A 23751-nucleotide genomic window follows, 5' to 3' on the forward strand; every position below is an offset into this window, starting at 1 on the left:
CACTTCACTTCACTATTGATGGTTGCTTGAATCTCTCATTCTGTCTTTCATCAGTACCTAGAAGTTTAGGAATAAGTTTTCTGCTCTAAATATGTCCTTTTTTTTAAAAATCTAGAGACTCAAGTACAAATAATGTAACAAAAGATCACCAATACCAGTAAAAGTGGGATTTGCAATACTTCAGTTTTATACTGACCCTTATTTGCCCTGTCCTTTTGTGCAAACCAGGACCCAGGATTATTGATCTATTCTCACTCTACCTAAGATACTTCATATTCAACTACGTTTATCTTTATACAAAAATTTTGGTGAAAAAAGCACCAATATTCACTGCAATGTCCCACAAACAGCAAATGAACCTCATGGTTAGTTTTGGTGCTTAAAGAACAACAAAAGTTTCTCCTGACTGGACGGTCATAACTATGAGGCGTAGTCTAAGGTGAGGGGTTGGCCATTTAGAATTGAGATGAGAAATTTTTTTCACTCGGAGAGTTGTGAATCTAAAATTCTCTACCCCAGAGAGCTGTTGATGGTCAATCATTGAACAGATTCAAGACTACAATCAATAGGTTTTTGCACTCTAAGGGAATCTAAGGATATGGGGATCGGGTGAGAAAATTCAGATAAGATATTGGATAGATTTGCTGTAGAATCTAAATTTTCTTGTCACATAATCTACTGGAAAACTTCAGAAATTAGCTTTTTAGGTGTTGTCGGCTTCTAGGGGTACTGTTTGTGCCCATCTGTTTGAACATAAGTATTGATTCATCCCCAGCCCAGGATTTGAAGTAAAAGCAGAAAGCAACACACTAAGTTGAGGCAGCATCTGTGGAGAGAGAAACAGAATTAACATTTCTGGACAGCCTTTTATCAGAACCCATTAACCATTATCCCCTCTTTCATTGCCAAACAACCAGAAAGTATCCTAACATTGTGACAATTGCTGCACAGACCATGCAGTCTCCATTTTTTCCCTCGTATGTTAAAGCATTTTATTCACCTAAAAGATAAAGTCCTTGTTTCCAAGACCCCCTTCCTAAGTCTGACACTCAGTCAACTGCACTATGCAATTGTCACAGACAAAGGATCTAACCTCGAGTTCTTGCATCAAAACAAAATGCTGAAAATGCATAGTAGGTCAAATAGCATCCATGGAAAGAGAAACAAAGTTAATGTTCTGTTAATGTTAACTGATTTCTGACAAAGATTAACAACCCAACATATTAGTTCTGTTTCTCTCTCTACAGATGCTGACTGACTTGCTGAATATTTCAGCATTTTCTGTTTTTATTTTGGATTTCCAGAATATGCAGTTGTACTTGAGCGCTTGCAGACTATCTGACCAAGTGCCACACAATATCATGTATTCAACAATCAGGGAGAGGGCACAATTGACCTGTTAGTAATTTGAAAATTCTGAATTTCAAGAAGCATTCTTCCAGATGGTCTGTAGTATAATTCACGGGATGGAGTTTGATAAGTACCCTTACCTGACTCATTGTAGATGTTGCCATTCTCTTGCAATGTCAAATAGTATTAGTTATAAACTTAATCATAATTGATTTTAAATCTTTGTGAATTCAACTACATTGGATTTCCAAGGTTAATTGCTGTGCTTTTTTTTTGTAGGCGATGGATCATTTGCAATCATTCATCACAGACTGCGACAGAAGAACAGAAATTGCAAAGAAACGTTTGGCAGAAACCCAAGAGGAAATCAGTGCTGAGGTGGCAGCGAAGGTATGATCAATATTAGTCATTAATTTAACAGGGATTTAAATACAAAATAGGCTGGCTGTCTAAGGAGTACAATAAGCAGGATGTAACGGAAATTCCCTCCGAGATGAGAGAACCTTCAATTTTCTCACTCGATAAACATTGAAATGCACCTTTAGATTTTGCCCTTATCAGCAAAACTTGTCTGAGGTTTTGTTTTCTAGATATTTATTAATAAGCCTATTGATATGTCATCACATCCTGTGATTTTTGTAATCTAAAGTGATGTGTCTGCAAATAATGTGATTGTTAAAAAATTTGATTTTTTTTAACACATTTGCCAAAATGTCACACTGCCCCTTTGAATTCTTTGTTCTTTTCCCCCAAAATAAACTTTAGTTTGCTGTAAATTTGATTTTGTCAGTATGTATAAAGAATCCAAGAGTGATTTAATGTGCTTTTATCGTTGCCTGAATCCAGCACTTAAACTATAAACTGTGATTTACATTTAATATATGAACCTAATGAAAATGCATTTCTTTTGTCTTTATTAAATAGTAATGTGAAAGTTGGTTATTCTAAATAAATGGTCCTCCTTTAAAAGAAAAGGCTTAAATAGCCTGCAGTCCTGACAAGCCCCAATACCACTATTGCGCTGTCATAGGACCTCAGCCACATAGCAAAAATCACCTCTATAGTGATTAACAGAAAATTGATTTTGTGACATCCTAATTGATCATGCAGATATGACCAGTCAGCACAGTCTGTGAGAAGTGAAAGATTTTGCAATGTGTAACATGGCTGGAGCTATGTAGAAGGTGATGGCACTGTTACTTATATTTTATGTGACAGCAATGTAAGCTCCTTCTATGACTTAATGAGAGTTATTAATTTAGAAATTTCAGTACATGTTTCAGTTCATTCATTGTCTCATTGGGTACATTTACTGCCTGGTGTTAAACGAGGACATCTAGACAAAGTCTAGTTTTCTCTTGTCATTCTTTATTGAATAACTGATTTTAGCAGCAATATGAATGCTACAGTTGTCCTTTGTGCCTCACCAGTTATGCTTTCACCAGTATCTGACTCTGAGTGTGTGTGTGAACACAAGTGCTGGGTAGAAACAGTAACTGATCCTGATCCTTTTCCCCAATCACATAGCCAGCTAGCAGTCACATGTAAAGAATGGTCTCTTGACAGAGGTATCAATAGCTACTGGAGCCTAAGAAAATGTACTACAGCATCAGCTAGAGAGGCTTAAAATGGTCCAATAAAATATAGTGTTCCAACCCTCACTACATGCCAGGTAAATGGAGATTTATGAGTTACAGAATTTCCTGAGAGATATTCTTGTATATGCTATTAAGACAGCTGACACAATGTTTACATCAGGACAATCTTCATAAATCATAGTTAGTCATTGTCTTTAAACACCAATGTTAGGATTATATTGATAGACTATTTGTCCTTTCTCTCAGGCTGAGCGGGTTCATGAACTAAATGAGGAGATTGGGAAGCTGCTTGCCAAAGCAGAACAATTGGGAGCAGAAGGAAATGTTGAAGAATCCCAAAAAGTCATGGAGGAAGTTGAAAAGGCACGAGCTAAGAAGAGGGAAGCTGAGGTAAGTGTGGCTTATATTGATCATTACTTTGCCCTTTAGTTCTATTTGATAAAGCATTTTGTATAGTATAAAATATGCAGCTCACCCACTTTGAATTCTTTGTTCTTTTCCCCCAAAATAAACTTTAGTTTGCTGTAAATAGGAATGAAATTTGAACATTTTTCAATAGATTGTCTCTTTTCTCCTGGTGGATACAATTATTAGCAGCACAATTTAAAATATGGTGTTACTTGTTACTATTTTAGAATTCTCCAAACCAGTATGAATTTAATAACAAGCTGTGATCCATATAGAAGAAAATTTGGAGCAATGTTTACAACCACGTTAAGGTATAGTGTAACAAACATTTTTAGAAATAATATTTATGTATTATTTTACACATAAAGGCACATTTGCCAAATTAAGATTGAGTGGCAAGCAATCAGTTTGTGAGCCTGGTTTGGAGACATTTGACAGTAGTTAGAACGATGTTTGGCATTTTACTTTGATAAAATTTGAGCACAGGTACAGGCAGCACCCATGATTATGATTAGAGCAATCCTGAGGAGAACTTGAACACTTAGTGTCAGGCAGCCCACTCCAATTGGATTACAGACATCTATATCATATAGAGAAAGAAATGACATCAAAAACGAAACTTTATGCCATCCCTGTTCGAAACCTGTGACTGCATGGAGCATCAGACTTGTGTCTCTTTGACATTTAGATTGGGAAGCAAACATTTGTTGTAGTTTATTTTGTTACTTTAGCTATGTTATGATTTATAGTCTAACATTGCAGTAATGAAATGCACATCACTGTCCAGTTGCAGTTTTCAATTTTTGAACAAATTATCAAGTACCTTGGAGATTAAAGACTAGAAAATTATCATTTGGAAAGAGAAAGGGGAGATGGGAGGCAATCACACTTTCAATGTAAAGTATCTTGTACTTGCATTAGTTAGTCCATTATCAATCTAAAGCATCTCAATTTAATAAGAGAGAGCTGATGTGTATTCTTTCTCCCTGCAGCTTTGTAGAAATTTAATAATTTTAGAGTTTAATATTGATGAGGCACTCAGCTAACAACAGCTCCATTAAATAAGCTTTATATTCCCAGATATCAGTCCTATAATTAGCAATGTTTTAAAAATGTCTTGGTTGGTTATAGTGGTATCCAATTGATACTAAAACTTAAAATTACAATCAGCTTTGGATCAGAATCTAAGACTGAAAGGGTTGCTAGTGGTTTACTGGATGAGCTGAGCAACTTTTCAGACATAAAATTTATGACAAAATATTAGGTCCCTTTGTGGCTGCAGGGAAGAGAACTTAAAAGAGTATATCTTTATTACACAAAAGACTATATGTTTTACTTTTAAATAATGAAAAATATTAAGTTTTTTTTTCTAGCAATGTTCTGTTCAAAGCACAATGCATAAAGTAAATCACAGGAAACCTGCTGCAGTAATTATTTGTTCAAAGGTTGAAAGTAAATTTCTGGTTAGCCCCCAACCCAAATATGAAAGTTGACTCATGATTTCTGCCCCATTCCTATGCAAAATGCTGACATTTTTCCCTTTTGCTAACAAGTACCAGTAATTTTGTGTGCATCTCTCTCCTAGTTACGTCACACAGTCAACACAGTACATTGTTCCCTGTTAACTTTCCAATTGAAAATTACATTTTCTGGAATAGATCTTACCTGTGGACGGCTAATAGAACCAAAGGGGCTCGTAACATGGGATCTCAGGTTGATCAGTAACTCCAATTATCAGACTGAAATACCCATATGTGAAAATTGCATGTTTTCCCCCTCTTTGGGTCATTCAAATGTTGCTTGGTTATCTAGTTGTATGTGGTTTGTGTGTGTTTGTGTGTGTGTTTGTATGTTTGGGGTCCTATATACAACAGAGTAGTTTAGTAAAGACTACCTAGTTTCCTAAAAGTACAGACTTGTGTCATTAGAAAGATAATGGATGCTTCCTTTATTGAGCAGTCTTTAAATAGTTGAAGGGACCATTTGATGGAATGCAAAGTCGTCTTGCCTCTATACAGTTTCAGCCACTTTAGAACACGTTTTAATGAGGATTCCACAGTGAATAAGAGGAAACCATCTCAGACCAGAAGCTTTCTGAGAATTTGCAAGAATATAGCTTAGCAATACAGCTCTTTATTTTCAGCATGTAGATCAACTGGGTCATTGAGAATCGTCAGACCATTAGAAAGCTTAGAACTTAGTCAGAAACAAAATGTACCATTTTGTTGGTGTATTTGAACTTCTTCCCTCGTAGGAAAGGATAATGGCAACTGACTTAGGAGCTCACAAAGTAACTGACCATTCAGCCAATCAGAAATCAGAGCAGCTTAAGTCACTTCAGTAGCTTGGCTATCTTTGGAAAGTGATTGCTCACACAGACTGAGGGTTCTCCCTGGAAATTGTTTTGAAAGTGGTGCTGCCTGTACCCACCATTATCATTTTTTATGAGATTGGGTACCCACCATCATTTTTGTGAGGATGGGCACAAAAGAATTCAAAGTGAGTGAATACCCACTTTAGATAAAATGGGGAGAACCCTATATGAAATACGTTCCAGAAAAATGTAATAAAAATGTAATATATTTAATACCTTTAAACTTTGTTTGTACAAATTAGGGAAAATTGTCAATCATGTAACTCCCTGGCTTACCCAACATCGCTGGTAAAATTGTAATTGAACTTACCCTGTTTAAAAAGTGATAAATCTCAGTTGTTAAATCGGTCCTCTGTTCTCAACAATGTGCTACTGTGTTATGGAGAAATACAGCTTGTAACATTGCATTTTTTCACCACCAGGGGGACACCATTGCTTCTCCTTCCTCCAGTGCATTCTGGGTAGGATGACATCACTGTGACTGCCTTGTGCTCTGTAACTGTGTTATACAACTTCCACAGAATTTTGGCTCATTGAGATATTTTGCTGTAAAATTATAGATAAAGTGCTTTATAAGTTATATCCAACAGTCCTAGATAAGGGTACAGTTTTTATTCGGTAGAAATATACCCAATTTTAGTGAGTTTCTTGCCACCACCGATCAGAAGCTTCAAACAGACACGTGCGTAAGTAGCTACTACAAGAAGAATATCATAGTCAAGGCGCTGTCGATAAATATGTGTGCGTGTGTGTGTATATATGTGTGCGTGTGTATGTATGTGTGTGGAACAAACTTTCAATTCAATCTGCAGTTCATAGCAAAAATTTATATGTTGATGAGGCTGTAGCATTTTAACTTGGTTCTAATCTAACATTTTAAATTTTGCCTTATAATTGGTTATTGAGATTGTAGGAAAGATTTTTTTTAATCAAGATTTTCTTGAAACGATATCATCAGGTAGACACAAAGTAAACTCCCTTGTCACTGCCAATGCATGGACAAATACACAAAGTAAACACTTCATATTGTAAACCTCCTCTCAGGTTTGACTTAATGATAGCACTCTGACCTATGAGGCAGTAGGCTCAGTGTTAGAACCCCAATCTAGAGACAAGAACGCAATCCAGGCTGACATTTCCATTAAATGCTGAGGGAGTGCAGTGCTGTCATAAATGCTGTTTTTTAGATGAGATGTTAAACTCAGGCCCTATCTGCTCCCTCATCTGGTGTAAAATATTCTGCAGCACTATTTAAAAGAAGAGTAGGAGCTTCTTTTGGTGTCCTGAAAAACATTCTTCTCCGGCTAACACTGCTTATCTCATTGCTGTTTGTGGGGCTGTGCTTTATGCAAATTGACCTCGTTTACACCCTGCACATTACAATACTGGTTATACTTCAGAAGTATTTTATTGCCTAGGAAGAAATGCACCTTTTCTTCCCCCACCCCCCCCCCCCACCCACCCCTGCAGAATGACCTGGTCTTTTACCTGGAGTTAGTTTATTTCAGACAAATAGTGGGCACAACTACACTACACCATCAGTTTTTAAATTTTTGGTCTGAACACTGCACAGTATGTAATGATTGATTTGCCAGACAAATGTTTGCATCCTGTTGATCCCAAGAGAGAAAAAGCTTGCATTTATTACTGTTCCCCAACGTTTACATGAAGTTTGCTTCAATTCTATCATTGCCCAAACTATGCGGTTCATGAGTCCAGCATGATGATTGTGTGCTAGTTCATGACCCGGGATCAGCATGTGGGCTCTGCATTTCAACCTTTTCCGTTCCACTGGTTCTATACCAAAGCAATTGAGCTGGAATGGAAGAACATACTACTGATGAAAACCAGCACGCATTGATGAAGCCAAATCTAGAAATTCTTGTTGACAGTATGACTGTTGGGTGAGAGATCAATAAACTGGTAAATGAATTGTGGAGTAACTACATGGTGTACTATTTTAATTAAATAACAAGTTTGTTCATTTTAAGTAATGAAAGATACGAAAAGTCCATAGTCTTTCTTAAAACAGCTTTTATCAGGATATCCAGTTTCAGTCTCCTGCTTGCAATAACTCATGAAAACAACATCAAACATGGACAGGAGATTTGCATTCTACTGATAAAATAGTTCAATTAAATATTTTCCTACTGCAGTATTGTGTTACTTCATATGCTGCCAAGTTAAAAATTGGTATAAAGCAACTTTTAAATTTTTGTGTAAGAAACTGTATCTGAACAATTCAAACTTCATAAATCATGGCCTTTGTGAATGCTCCACATCTGTGCTTAGCCTAATGCATGATTAATTCAATCTGCAATTAAATTTCTATTCAGTTGTGTAATTTTGAACTACGGAATGACAGCAATGGTCACATTAATATTAATTATAGGTTTTTTAACAGACTGTCAAGTACAGTATTCTTTTTGCCTGTGAAATATCTCTGCAGACCGAATCGTTGGTGTTCCTTCGTTTTCCTGCCAGAAAGTATACTTGAGCAATATGTAAGGTGTCCCTCTTCCTCCCCTGCTCCCCTCCCTGACCTATACCCCGCAAAATTCCTGGGAAATGCCAGGTGCTACTTGGAAACTGGTAAGCTAACATTGCTACATCATCACCTTTGCAACATTGGAAATTTTAAGAACAGGTGAAAGACTATTTTTAACCCATGTGAACCCTACCTTCCAGCTATATTCCTTGATCACCTCTTTATCCAGGAGCTAACCTTGAACTCATGATGCTATTTTCTTCAATTGCCTGAACTCATAATTTACTCCATATATTTAATACCCTTTGTGTGGAATAGCTCTACCTGAATGCACTGTTTTGGAAAATTCTGTCACTTAGTTTTTGACCTCTTCATCATTGTATTTGACTGCATCAAGTTTATTAGTTCCCTTTTTTTTTAACTGGATCACCTGAGTCATTCTTTACTCAAGAAAAAAAGCCTAATTTTAATCTTTACTCAACACTTAAGTGCCTGAAACTTGGTTTCATTTTTTTCCTTATGCTCTTTTCAAGGGCAGTCATATTCTTCCTATGGTATAAGTTCCATATTAGGTGACAAACATCATTTTTTTCTCATTTAAGTGCTAGACTACACAATTTGTTTTAAAAGTGGAATGCCATATTTACAAAATAACAGTTTTTAATAAAAGAATGTGTCTAGAACTGTATTGGGAGAATTCTGTGTTTAATAGGGTACAATTTGCTTTTGACAGTATTTACACAACAATTATTGTAATTGACTAGCATTTATATTTTCTATGTCCGTAGCCAATTTTGCTGTGTTGTTTGAGCTACGAAATGCAAAAATAAATAAACTTGATCTGAGTGCAAGGAAGATGATTACTTAATTAACCGGATTGTGTAAATTAAGGTTTAAATTGCTAATTGTTCACATTATACGTTCATGGCACCACAGGCAAGGCCTGCATTTATTGCCCATCCCTCATTGCCCTTGCAAAGGTGGTGGTTTCTTCTTGTAAAAGATAATATCCGTGCCTGCTTGAAGCCAATTTTGTCATTTTTCAGGCAATGTCTGAGCCATTATGAATGGGAGAGTGCTACAAGAGGAACTCTTTCAGACGTTGTCATGTTTTATGATTGAGGCAGATTATTGGGAAATTTGAATCTTCTAAATTGAACACAGTACTATATGTTGACCTATTAGGACATTCCCCACTAACCAGGTGGAAAACCTGGTAGTGTCCAACATACTATCATTGAACCAAAATAGTCAGTGGGGTTTGGGGTTATGGTTGCCACTTTATAATTATTTTAATCCAGCTCACTCTGTCTCTTCAGCTTTTTGTTTAATTTGAAAAGTTTGTACTTTCAGGATGCCATTAGACACTTAATCAAATACGGTAAAAAAGAAAATTGAGCACACAGTGAACTAAATTATTGTACAGTTCTGCCATGATGGTGGCACTCCAGTAGATTAGTGGATTTCAGCATTGTTTGAGTGAGCTATTTTTAATATGAAGGAGATTTAAAAGCAGCAAAACTAAAAATGGTTTCTTTTGAAAGGAAACTTAATTCCAGCTAGGTAGTTTTGCTTTGTCAGGAGCAGTCTTTTTTTTTAATGTTGACAGCAAATCAGCTAAATTAGAGAATGTTACATGGTTTGTTTCTGTTCCCTTTCTCAGGAGGTGTATCGGAATTCCATGCCAGCCTCCAGCTTCCAGCAGCAGAAGCTGCGAGTCTGTGAGGTGTGCTCAGCATACTTGGGTCTACATGACAATGATCGACGCCTTGCAGACCACTTTGGTGGCAAGCTTCACCTCGGATTCATTGAAATTAGAGAGAAACTGGAAGAGTTACAGGTGAGGAATTTTGCCATTTGCAAAATTTTGGGAAATGGAAGCTAGTCATATCTTGCTTTTTGTAAGTTCACTCCAGCTTATTTTAATGGTCACAGTAAGATTTTTAAGAAAAGATAACTGTTTCAGCAACTTGGTTTGTAATTGGTCCACCATGATAGGTGAATCCCTGTAGTACTCCCTGCTTAATGGGCAGGAGGTTGTTAAACTGGATATTGATATATGTTCTATATACAAACAGACATTAGAACTGAGTACCGGATCTAAGTAAGTAAATATAAAGAGAGGGGAGTATATAAGGAAAGGGGGATCTTAATATAAGCTTTGATACATGTTGGAAAAGAGAGAGAGCATTCAAAGAAAAAATAACTAACTGGAAAAATCGAATCTTCATGATTGAAAGGGGAAGTAGCCCAGATAATGAAAGAAATTTGCTAAGTAAGACTGCATGGACAATTAGAAAAGATCAACTTGGAGCACATTGGGTTACAGAATATATATAATTCAACAAGAATTAATTGTGGTGCAGGAGAAGAAGCTGGGATTGTTCAGATCAGTACAGATATCAAAATGAGACTTCGCAATGTATGCCCAATCTAGTGCTAGTAATACAAAAGAATATCAAGCCAAATATAGAACATATAGAATGGAAGCGAAAAAGATTAGACTGTGAGGAGATATCAAAACAGACAGACAGATAACACAAAGGGAAATAGTAAAAGATTTTATAAATTCATGAAAGATAAGAGATAAAAGTTCTGGCTGTTTGGAGCTACACAAAACAATCTTATCATAGATGAAGAAGGATTGAAGATGATGTACATACTTCCACAATACAGCAAGGCGGTGGGAATGAAATGATAAAAGAAGAGGAAGTGGAGGAATTAGATAGTTGTAACTGAGCAGATAGTATTTAAAATTTTAGTGGAACTGGGTTAAAAAGGACATCTGACCCTCATGGCACACATCCGAGAATGCTGACAGAAGTAAAGAGGGGGGTTAGTACAGACTACAATGATTGTCTTTCGAACATCCTTTTAAATATGAACGTCAAAACAAAAATAGGGAGTGTGATTAACTGTGAACAGGACTGTAAGTTATGACAGAGAAACATAGATTAGTGAATTGGCCCAGTAGATCTCAGCAAATATTAATGTGAGGTAATGCATTTAGTTCCCTGCAAACATGCCTTTGCTCCTTAAGAAACATGTGCACCTCAGAGTGCCACGTTCATGCGAAAGAAACTGACCTGTTTTGCACTTTTTAGTTAATGTCAAATTTGAACTTTTATGTAATGTACCTTAACAAATTCTATGAATAAAGGATATTCTTGGGAAAAAAAGTGTTCTAGGAGGAACAGGCTACAGTCATCAAATGTTGAAACTCTAAACAGGGTAGTAGAGTAGAGAGACACAAGGCTTCATATTATCAAATTCTTCATTTCCTGTTCTTTAAAATCTGATGTAGTCTTTGTTCCTGATGGGGTTGGTCTAGTGCCCTTTTCAGTGCGAACCTTCTAACTTAATTGCACCATTATTTTGGACTCTTTTACTCCCAGCCTGCATTTTCTTGACCCTTTGGAGCCAGTGTGAATTTGTGAAGGCAGGGCATATCTGACTAATCAACTTAAACATTTGAAGAGGGTGATAATAATGTGTATATGAGAGACAATCTTTGGATGTTACCCATATGAATTTCCAGAAGGTTCCACACAGGACATGATTAGAAAAGAACTAAAAGTATGAGTAATTGGAAGTGATCTTGTGACATGGATTGGTAATTGGTTATGAAGGTAGGAACCTGAGAGTAGGATTAAAGGAAATGTGTTCTGTCTGGTTGGTTGTGACAAGTGCTATTCCCAAGGGATCTGTGCTGGGGTTTCAGCTTTTCTTACATATCTGTTTTGGGTCCAAGAATGACGAAAGGGAAACAAAGAGGTTTGGATGTCCTGATTAAAGCTCTGTACAACTAAAATATCACTTTCTCACTGTTACATTTAGACCCCTTTGAGATAAAGGTCAGCATTCCATCAGCCTTTTAGATTATTGAGTTTTTAAACATTGTGTTTCATTCATTTAAATCCTTGATGCTAGACCAGAGGTTCAAAAATTTATATCCTTCATTAAGAAGGGAAAGTTGATCAAGCTGAAGGAGATGCAGTAGGCTCCTAGATTTTATAAGTAGAGTTATAAGAGTGTAATTAAAGTAAAAAATGTAACATAATCATTGGTTAGGCCATCGTTAGAATATTGTTTCCCATTTTGGGTGCCTTACTCTAGGAAGGATGTCACGGCTGTGAGGGTTACAATGGGATTAATTAAGATGACAACAAGAGTGAATGAAACTGATGCTCCTTTCATTAGAACAAAGATATTTATGATAGGATCTGAAAGTATTCCAAATTGAGGTTTTGCTGAGGTAAATCATAAAAATATTGCTATCACTCACTGGTCAGTGCTTTATAGGGTTCAGAAGCATTATAAGATTTGGAAGCAATGAAGGAAGGGATCTTTGGTTTGGTTGTGTTTAATGGAGAGAGGCACCATGAAGTTCGTAAGCATTTTGGGGTGGGAGGTGTCAGAATTAAGGAAGAACCCCTGGGGTTCAGGGACATTGGTAGGGGTAGGTTGTGAGGCACAGCTCAAGCAATAGTATCTTGGGAAGCATTTGCAACTATTGTAAGCACAACATGATAAGCAGTGGCCACTGTACAAACTCTGTGAAGGGGGACAGTGTTCAATACTTGCAAACCTCTGAGTGGGGGAGGACAGGTGGGGTGGAGGCAGGTGTTAAACCTCTTTGCATTCTAACAAGTCTTAGGCAATTGTATAAGTCTAACTAGTTTTTGAGATATTTTTCTTATAATAAGATATGAAAGCATTTAAGAGATGCAGAAAAAATTCATGAGAATGGTCCCAGGGATGAAGAACTTCAGTTACATAGATTGGACAAGTTGGGACTTTCTTCCTCAGAGAAGAGAAGGTTGAGAGAAGATTTGATAGACGTATTCAAGATCATGGGGATGCTGGACAGAATAGATGAGAAAAATCTTCCCATTGTTGGAAGGACTGAAAACAAGAGGACACAATTTAAGGTAATTGGCAAAAGAAACAATGGCAATGTGAGGAAAAACTTTTCATGCAGTGAGTGGTTAGGATCTGTAATGCACTGCCTGAGAGTGTGGTGGAGGCAGGATTCAATCGAAACATTCAAGAGAGAATTGGATTATTTGAAAAGAGCGAATATGCAGGGCCACGGGAAGAATGTGGCAGAGTAACACTAGATGAATTGCTCCTATTGAAACCCGGCGCAGACACAGGCTGAATGGGCACCTCCTGTACTGTAATGATTCTGTGATAAACTATAAATTGTACTTTTTTTTAATCTGCATGTTTACAGCATTTTGAGGAAACAAATCTCAACTGATTTAATTGATAGTTTTTTAATTGGTAGCCGTTTGCTGATTGGTAATTTTCATTTCTTTTTGCTACTTGTACATTAATAGGTTCCATACCTTTCCAATTTTGTTCTGTTTTTTGAGTGTACTCACTGGTTGGGCAAGTTCAATGTGCATTCTGCATGTGGACCACAATACGATATAAAACTTTCACGTATGCAAATTGAGAAATGTCTTCTCTTGCATGGCCTATGGCCACAACCAAAGCTTTGTTAGTCAAATATCTAGAGTGTGTTTTGATTATAATTGGGGTTTTTTGCATGTTGTCCGGTTTATGGAATCAGTTGATGTACTTTTTAATTAAATCTTGCTGTGATGCTTGCTACCTCAAGAATCAATGGTGGTATATTCTGAGGTTGAGCACCTTGACACATCCTCACACCCTTAATTTAATCCATCTGTACCTCAAATTATTAGGTTACTGAGTGCAATCCCATTTTCCTTTGCAGAAACTTGTTGCTGAGAAACAGGAGAAAAGGACTCAAGAACGTCTGAAAAGAAGAGAGGAGAGGGAAAAGGAGGAACGAATGAAAAGAAGGTTAGGCTCATGTTTTTTTAAATATTCCGGAGATGAACAATATTAACGTGGGCTATTTCTGTGTTTAAAAAAATGATGTTGATTTAACTTGCTTCATAAATGTCATTATCCCTTTGGTTTCTTTTTGACTAAAATGAAATACATTGGACTATATCACTATGTTGTCTAAACTAAATATACAATGCTATATATATTACTATATAGTCAATACTATATATATTTATATATATATATATATATATATATAGAACAATATATATATAGGACTATATTACCAACATGGCTGTACGGTATCTTACACATTTGTCAGTTTAGTCCTATTACCTCCTATTTCACCCTGATGATTATGACCCTTTTCTTCCTGCCATTATGTTCCGTAATTACGACTACCCTCCAAATTTTATCCTTCCATTCTCTGTTAATTCCCTGCTCTTTAGAATCCAATAAGGTCTTAGTTCCTGATGGGATCACTCCTGTTCCTCTTTCATTGTGTGCCTTTTAACTTAATCTCTGTCTTGCCCCATTATTTTGGGCTCTTTTACTCCCAGTCCACATTTTCTTCATCTGTTAGTCAGTGTGGATTTGTGAAGGGCAAGTCATGTTTGACTAATGGATTTGAACATTTTGAAGAGGGTGTTATGATGTATAGGGAATGTCCATAGATATTACCCAAATTACTTTCAGAAGGTATTTGATAAGGATCCACACAAAGTTATTAAGAAAAAATTAAAAGTACGAGAAATTGCAGGTAAACCTTGTCACATGGATTGGTAATTGGTTGTGATGGTAGGAAACAGAGTAGGGGTGGAGGAAATGGACTCTGGTAGGTTGTGACAAGTGCTATTCCCAAGGGAACTGTGCCGGGGCCTCAGCTTTTCATCATATGTATCCATTTTGGGTCCAAGAATGATAAATTGGAAAATGTTCTTAATGGCAACAGATTAGGAACTATGGAGAAACAGAGATTTGGGTGTTCGTGAAGGTTAATGCAAAGGTACAGGTAAGCATGAAGGCAGTATTCCAGATGGAGCTCTGTACGACTGAAGCACCACTTCCTCTCTATTCTGATTCAGCCACTTTGAGGTAAAGGGCAGCATTCCATCAGAATTTTAAATTGTTTCTAAACATTGCTTTATTAATTTAGATCTCTAATGCTAGAACAATGTCCTGCGTTGTCATCGAGGGGTGTTTTCCAGTTAGAAATTGCTTTTTAATGTCTAATTTATATAATGTAAGGACGAAGCAGAAAAAAATTAAAGGACTTAAAATTGTATAACAGCTCTCATGACTTCATAATCTCCCAAGTTGCATCACAGCCAGTGAAGTACTTATGAAGTGTAATCATGGTTGTAATGTAGGGGATAATGGCAGACAATTTACACACAGCAGGATCCCACATGACCAGTTCTCCTATTTTAGTTATGTTGGTTGAGGGCTGGTCAAGAGGGAGAACTCCCCTGCTCATAGTGCCATGCATTATTTTACATCCACCCAAGAGAATAGACAGGGCCTTAGTTTAACATTTCTTCTGAAAGTTGAATTCCTGGCAGCCATTTCAGTCTCCTTCATGTGTAAGTGAAATCCAGAATAATGCTACGCATCCATCACTAAGATACTTTAATCAGGAGTTGAGGCGTTGCATACATTTTTACATGCTTGTCCAATAGGTAGGGTTCAGTTATCCTGATGTTTAACTGTCTGTTCTTGTGATGAAAGTTGTGAAAATGCCTAATTTCATGATTCATCTGTTTTAGAAGTATGACTTCTTGGGGATTGACATTTTTAAATGCAAGATAAATACAATCCCCTGGTGAGAGTCTGGTAAACAAAGCCTAAAGTAATGGCAGTTCAAAGCGTGGCCTGTGTTTATTTAATATGTTCAGAGTTGGAAGTGGGAAAACAGTAAATAATAGGCGGCCCCTTTGAGTTTCTTGGTAGAGAGGAGATGTCTACAGTTGTCTTCATAAAGAGTTTAAACTTCTCATGTCCCTGATCAAAGAAAGTTTCGAAAGCAATGAGTAAACAAGAAAAGGTCTTAATATCCATATACTTTTCAGATCAAAGGACAGATTTAAAGGTAATTAATTAAAATTTTTAGCTGGAACATCCCAGATATGCCACATTGCTATGGAAATAGGTTATGCAGAGAGCTACCTTTTTGTTTTGGATTTATGTGTGTCGTCTCAGAAACTATTAGCTCAGGAGCAGCTGTGAAACAGGTAGTTTATGACTGGAGCTGGAATAGCTTGGAAGCAGGCAAAGAGAGAGAATCTGCCAAAAGTTGTGAAGGAGCTATGGACCTAGGGCTATCAGAAATCAGAGTTTTTTTATGAATTGGAGTCACTAAGCAAGAATGCAGTGAGACCCATGCTTTAGCTGCGGTGTCCACAGTCATGAGATGCTTAGGGAGAGCTGGAGAGTCACCTAATCAAGTGTTAGTGGAAGGGCCCCACGAAATCTCATACAACAGAGAATAGCAGAACACAGAGAATCAAAGTGAATTCCTGAAAGCTGTGACACAACTTGGTTTGGTCCCAGGAGAAGTGAGGGAACATTCAAGATCCTGTAAAGTATAGGGGAACTCTTGGTGAAAATAAAAGCAGAATGCGGGGTGTCCTGATGAGATTTTATTGGCTTAAAGAATAAGTGTTTACAAAACATAGTGTTAAGTTACACACTAGTGTTAAGTCAGTTGTACTTGCTTTGTTTAACTCTTGTGCAATAAAGGTTTTTGTTTGAAACATGAAATCTTGTGACGTATCTCTTCAGTAAACTTCTCTTAATATTGCAGGACCAGGTCTCGCAGCAGGGATCGTAAGAGGTAAGTTTGTTTTAACATCTTAGCGAGTATAGTTATAGGACTTAGGGAATGAAAAGAAAGAGCTTGAAGACCTTCAGTCAGAAGGGTTAAGTGAATGATCACTTTGTTTCCCCTTGAGGTATTCAGCATCATAGATGCCAATTTTGTTCACTCCAAGTGATCATATCCAAGCAGCTAAATACACTTAACACAGCAAAGGGTAGAACATTTCAGTTGCAACACTGAAGACCTGCACATCAGTACTAGCCAACACCCTAGGCAAGCTATTTCAGTTTAACTATAACAAAGGTCATGGACTACATGAAAGGGACTGTTCCAGTATGTCCTATTCACAAAAACAGGACATTTCTAATTAAAAGCTTAGAATTAAAATTGGCAGCAAACACTGACAGAGATGAGCAGTAGGGCATTGAGGCAATACCTCCTCACCAATAACCAATTTGCAAACTCGACGCTCAGATTCTCCCAGAGCTATCGGGGCTGTCAACACAACACTAATTCAAACGTGGTCACGAGCTGAATGTCAGAGGTGACAACTTTCAACCAATGACTGAAAGATCAGTAGGGAACCATTGCTTGACTCATAGGAAGGTGTTTGTGGTTCTTAAGAAAAGAGAATAATTGGGGAAAAAATCCTTTTTGCAGATCAAGATCAAGGGAACGCCGTCGACATCGATCCAGGTCAGCATCCCATGACCGGCGCAAACGTTCCCGCTCTAGGTCTCGGGACCGGCGCCGCCGGCACAAGTCTCGATCTGGAAGCAGAAGCAGAAGCCGCAGTCACCACCGCAGCAGGCATAGCTCAAGGGACAGAGAGCGAGAGAGAGATCGGAGCAGAGAGAAAAGTTCCAAAAGAAAGTACGTAGCTTAATGTTATAGATTACCTTGTCAATGCGTCTGAGATCAAGTAATATAATAGAGTTTGACGACATCATCTTAGATTTGGAATCTGTCTGTTGCAATTAAACAACCACAGCAGAGAAGATCATATTCTTTTCCATTGGCTGAAAGTTAAATGTCAATCCCATGCTAAAGCAATCTCTTCAGTTTTGACCATCCATATTGTTCAATTCCTTTTTTTAAAAACTGTTTCTGGTTTTTTTTATTAATAACTTTCATGAATTTATAAGAGATGTGGATACCAGTGTAATATATAAATAAATTTACAGTCCTTATCCATAAATTCCCTGAACTAAATGTCACATTAGTAATTTAGCATTTTTTGGAGTCGCTCTTTGATCTTCCCTCCACTTTCATTTCTTTATTTGGACCCTCTTCAGTTTTGTTTCCTTGACAGTTCACCAGATCATGCATTTATTGTCTGGAGTCACATTCTGCTAGCATGCCTCATGCCTTGTCCACTCAGGGTATCTCTCTTTCCATTCCTTAACCACCCAACTTGCTTAGGGGCACCCTAAGTGTACTACTATAATTTAATTGCCTAAAACAGGACAGTCAACAGCATAATTAATCTTCCTACTGCTTGTCTAGCTGGGACCGCTTGAATGTAAGATGTTGCCTTTCATGTCAGGAGCAAGTAGAGTGAATCGCAGCCCTCTGTTTGACAGGTGTAGTCTTCCCGAGCAAAAACAAAAATACCTGGAAAAACTCAGCAGGTCTGGCAGCATCTGCGGAGAGGAACACAGTTAACGTTTCGAGTCCGAATGACCCTTCAACAGAACTAAGTAAAAATAGAAGAGAGTTGAAATATAAGCTGGTTTAAGAGGGGGTGGGACAGGTAGAGCTGGATAGAGGGCCGGTGATAGATGGAGATAACCAAAAGATGTCACAGACAAAAGGACAAAGAGGTGTTGAAGGTGGTGATATTATCTAAGGAATGTGCTAATTAAGGGTGGAAAGCAGGACAAGCAAGGTACAGATAGCCCTAGTGGGGGTGGGGTGAAGGAATCGAAAAAGACTGAAAGGCAGAGATAAAACAATGGATGGAAATACATTTAAAAATAATGGAAGTTGGTGGGAAAAGAAAAATCTATATAAATTATTGGAAAAAAAGGGGGAGGTAGAATCAGAAAGGGGGTGGAGATGGAGGAGAGAGTTCATGATCTAAATTGTTGAACTCAATATTCAGTCCCGAAGGCTGTAAAGTGCCTAGTTGGAAGATGAGGTGCTGTTCCTCCAGTTTGCGTTGAGCTTCACTAGAACAAAGCAGCAAGCCAAGGACAGACATGTGGGCAAGAGAGCAGGGTGGAGTGTTAAAATGGCAAGCAACAGGGAGGTCTGGGTCATGCTTGCGGACAGACCGAAGGTGTTTTGCAAAGCGGTCACTCAGTCTGCATTTGGTCTCTCCAATGTAGAGGAAACTGCATTGGGAGCAACAAATGCTGTAGACTAAGTTGGGGGAAATGCAAGTGAAATGCTGCTTGAAAGGAGTGTTTGGGCCCTTGGACGGAGAGGAGGGCGGAAGTGAAGGGGCAGGTGTTGCATATTTTGCATTTGCATGGGGAGTGCCGTAGGTGGGAGTTGAGGAGTAGGGGGTGATGGAGGAGTGGACCCAGGGTATCACAGAGAGAACGATCCCTGCAGAATGCCAGAACGATCCCTACAGAATGCCGCCGGGGGTCGGGGGGTGGGGGGGGTGGTTGTGAAGGGAAGATGTGTTTGGTGGTGGCATCATGCTGGAGTTGGCGGAAATGGCAGAGGATGATCCTTTTAATGTGGAGGCTGATGGGGTGATAAGTGAGGACAAGGGGGATCCTATCATGTTACTGGGAGGGAGAAGAAGGTGTGAGGGCGGATGCGCGGGAGATGGGCCGGACACAGTTGAGGGCCCTATCAACCACCATAGATGGAAAACCTCGGTTAAGGAAGAAGGAGGTCTTCCTGAGGTTCTCTTCATGACCTGAGCTAGCAGGTCGGTCACCAACAGCACCCTTGAGTATGATGGATCTGTGTTGGGAATTGGTTTCCACTTTTCCAATTAACAGCAATGTAGCTCTATTGAGAACTGGTATCACAAAATTGGGGTGGGTCACAAAACTTCTCAGGTATGAGGAGGGAACATTTGTTTAATCTGTTTTTATCATTAACTTAAAAACTTGTTGGATTAACTATTGCGGCTGTTTAAAAATAATCTTTTTCAAACAAAATAAATTTGGAGGAGGAGCATGAGTTTCTCATTCTCATCTTTCTCTGCAAGTTTTCCTGTTACAATTACTTCTCTTTTATATTATAGTATTTATGTTTTCAGCTATTTACTTTGATCATAAGTCTTGCAACTTCATTTAGAGTAGCGGTACAAAACGATGGCTGATAATTTTCACTTTACCAACAAACCTGGAATCCTTAACCTGAGATGGCTCCATCAGTGTAGTTTGCAGGACTAGCATCTAATGATTGTAGAAGTCCAGTGCTTTCACCACCCATGTCGCCCAAAGTTGTAGAATTTGAGCTACTGCTGACGGGTAATTGATGTGCTCTTGTACAATTACTCTGGTAATATAACTAAGCTAAGGCTATTCCGTTTTTCTAGATCAAGAGACCGAGACAGATCCAGAGATCGTGACAGAGAAAAATCAAGGGAGAAAGATCGCAAAGAGAAAAAACGTTCCTATGAGAGTGCTAATGGCAAATCAGAACACAGCTCTGAGGAACGAGAAGCAGGAGAAATCTAACGGACAAAATATTTTTGGAACCAGGGCAGAGGATGTCTTTCTGATTGTTTAACTCAACTAGGGGAGCTCTTGTTTTGTTTTTGGACTTAGAAAAAAATTCCAGCAGCTAGGTAACCGATAACTTAAAAATATTAGATAGTTCAAGATGTTGAGGACGTTTTGTCAGTTTAACCAGCTGGTTTGAAGGCAGCAACTGGAGGTACCTAGAATGTACTGTGTGTACATGTACTGGTGCTGTAATGCCACTAACGTTAGGGTTCCTCCTTCCATTGGCACAAGGGTGCTAATTTGTTTTGAATAATGAAATTATTTGTTTTGCATTTTCTTTTAAATGTGGAATCTGAAATCCATGGTAAATTTTACTGGAGCTTAAATAAAAATAAATGGATCTGGTGGCTTGGGGAGAGACTGTTTTGTCAGTAAGCAGTTGCATATTAACTTGTTACTGTTGGCTGTGCAGGCTTACAGTCTTTGATCTCTATGCCTGTAATGGTATTCACTACAGAAGTTGCCCTTGTCTTTGTCACAGTTTCATTGTTGTTGACAGTGGCATTGACTAGCAACCGTTTGACAAAATTGTTCAGAATCTCATTCAGCCAGATCAGCGAAACATCCAAAGGAAACTAACAGTTTGTTTCTCATTAGAATAAGCTTCCCTTCCTCACACCCAAAAGGAACTCTCCTCTCCCTCTGCACCCTCTTCCCACAAGGTTGACATTGTTTTTGTTAAATGTTAATCTGAAAGAACCTTGATTGCTCCACTCAGTTACACCCAGAGAATCCCCCTTGGTTTGGTTGGAGAAAAAGTGTATTGTTTTTAATTAACTTATATGGTGGAACAAATTTACTGCCCGGTTCTTGTTAAGCCACCAAATAGGATTCATGAGGAAAAAATGCAACTACTGCAAATAAACCTGGCCCCTTCATCACCTTAATTTCCCCACTGCACCCCTACCCCCACTCCCACCGCCACCCCCACCTCTCCACTTATATAAAAAAACTACAAACTCCATTTGGAAAAGCTTCCCCCGAACTAGTAAATCTGGAAATGCACTGAGACATTTTTGGAAACCAGAAACCTAAATTGCCAAGTTTGTATCTTGTCGATATATGTACTTTTTAATATAATTAAGAGGGATCGCTTTTATTCTTGCAGTTGCGGTAGAAGTTCAGATAGAAAGGGTCCAAAACTGTTGGTGATGAGTTAATGTGATTTCAGTAGCTTTTTAGGACAGTGCGTGTCCAGAAACACTACCATCAAGAAAAGACCTTACTAGCTTTGCATGCATGTAATCCTCAGAAAACTTGGCATGTCTTCAGAATACTTCTGGAACACGATACACATCACTGTTATTTTGGATCTTTACTCAGAACTTTTATATTTTGACAGTGAAATCATGCCCATAAAATAAAGTCCAGTGTTTATCATTCACAAAAACTGATTCATTATTTGCCCGAGGAACAGAAGAGGATTTTCCACACATTAAAAGCAACTTGCGGGAACTTTTGTTGGAGTTCAGAGAACCCTGGGTTTTCCACATGCTTGTGGCATATGTGGCACACTCCAGGCAGCTTAGGGTGTTGTCTGTGGCAGGTACCAGGGTGTCACAGATCTAAAATATACCAGTGTATTCCATGATTATATCGCTCATTTTTGTTAGCCAATTGTGGTCACCCCACAATTACTGTGATTTTTTTTTTTAAAGTGGTCAGCTTTACTTTGAGAAACTGACTCTGTGCTATAAAAATATTCCAGTGTGAAGTTCCTCAGTATCCATAGTGGCGGCATTATTTTTCTGCACCAGATACTTTGGTTACTGGCTGTTACACTGCTTGCCCCCATCATTTACTTAGTTCTTAATGGTCATTTGGTCAGTCAGATTTCTGAGTTTACAGTTTGTTTTAAGACACAAATAATAAGGTTTTATTTTATTCCCCCTTAATCTTTTTTCCTTACATGACTTTTTGTCTATACTTGTATTGTTAATTGAAAACAATTGAAATAAATTTCCTGAAAACATTTAATAAGATTTACAAACAATTTAAGTTTTCCTGTGTTGTATGAAATTGTGACAAATACTTGTTTGCTACTTTGCAATTAAAACAAACCAATATTATGTCTTCCTCTGGTTACTTGGTGAGTCTGTTGGAACCCTTAGCTGCTTGTTCTCAGTCCACTAACGAGGAGCAAAACTGGTTCCACTGTTAAGTTTACTCATTTGCAAGTGGTAGAATTAATTCTTGCAAAATTAGGATGTGCAATAGCAATGCTTTTATGATTTCCGTATGGTTGAAAATCAACTTGAAATGGTTGAAGATTATCATTGTGTTCGGTGTACTACCATGAGGAATAGCTACTCTAGCCTTATGTGGTACAAAAGCAGCATTAACAATTTATGTGAGGGTCCAAGCAATCAGAAAAACTCAAACTGGGTTTTAATAAAAATGAATCCGCTTCCTTGCAATCAGAGTGCAGCCTATCATTATATCAGGCCATGATGTAATCACTGTACCCTTGAAAGAAATGTACCTCAAGTTAGCTGTGGCTCAGCCTTGGAAGATTGAAAATTTTCTGAAGAAATTCCATGCGTCACACCTCCTAATCCTCCCTACAGGCAGTTGGTCCTACATCTAACAGCCAAACTAAGGGTGGTTTCTACCCTATTGATTAATCTGACCACTGTGGTGGTGGCTTTACATTACCTTTTTCCTGATCCCAAGTCAACTTAGGACAATGAATAATATTGCTTGACATTCAAGGCAGTGATGCATCATATGAACTCGAATGAAGTCCACTTCTTTATGAATGTGAGCAGTCCCAAGTTAAGCCTTTAGAATTTAAAACTATTTATTTGGCACCAGTTGAGAGGAATTGAGTATTTTTCTTGCAATAGACTTTGGCAATTGTCCAGTTTGAGAAGTAAATGATATCTCTAACTGAGCCTGATTAATGGCAGTGACTTGAATTCTCATACCAGCCTAGCTCTCCCTACTATTAGTGAAGATAGACAAACTCTGCAGAACCATTGCTGATGCCTTGCTTCTTGAATTGTGTTATACCTGGTCCACAAGCAGTTCTGGCTATTTCTATATAAAGAGCCCAGGCATGTTTTGCAGTCATTCTGGCTAGAGAGGTGACACAAACAGCAGTTATGACTGTGATCATAATCACCTTACTGTGTTTTATATAGTGATTGAAAACTCCAGGCATTTTTTGCTGAAATCAAGGAAAAGGAATATTGCCTGTA

At 38.0% G+C, this 23751-nt stretch overlaps 1 protein-coding gene across 7 annotated transcripts in view; it reads left to right on the forward strand.

Annotated features, from left to right (window-relative positions):
• LOC121271575 (putative RNA-binding protein Luc7-like 2) overlaps window positions 1-22620 on the forward strand; it is a 61997-nt gene extending 39377 nt beyond the window's left edge. For 5 of the 7 annotated variants that reach the window (XM_041177587.1, XM_041177588.1, XM_041177589.1 and 2 more), the window contains 8 exons: window positions 1630-1740; window positions 3195-3338; window positions 6153-6191; window positions 9882-10058; window positions 13962-14050; window positions 16842-16871; window positions 17517-17729; window positions 20362-22620. In XM_041177587.1, coding sequence (XP_041033521.1) covers window positions 1630-1740; window positions 3195-3338; window positions 6153-6191; window positions 9882-10058; window positions 13962-14050; window positions 16842-16871; window positions 17517-17729; window positions 20362-20503 — 945 coding nt within the window. In that variant the 3' untranslated portion in view covers window positions 20504-22620. The remainder of the gene's footprint in view (window positions 1-1629; window positions 1741-3194; window positions 3339-6152; window positions 6192-9881; window positions 10059-13961; window positions 14051-16841; window positions 16872-17516; window positions 17730-20361) is intronic. The other 2 variants (XM_041177586.1, XM_041177591.1) reach the window with 1 other exon arrangement.
• The last annotated feature ends 1131 nt before the right edge of the window (window positions 22621-23751 follow it).

This window comes from Carcharodon carcharias, chromosome 31, assembly GCF_017639515.1.
Source record: "Carcharodon carcharias isolate sCarCar2 chromosome 31, sCarCar2.pri, whole genome shotgun sequence".
Taxonomy (NCBI): Eukaryota; Metazoa; Chordata; class Chondrichthyes; order Lamniformes; family Lamnidae; genus Carcharodon; species Carcharodon carcharias.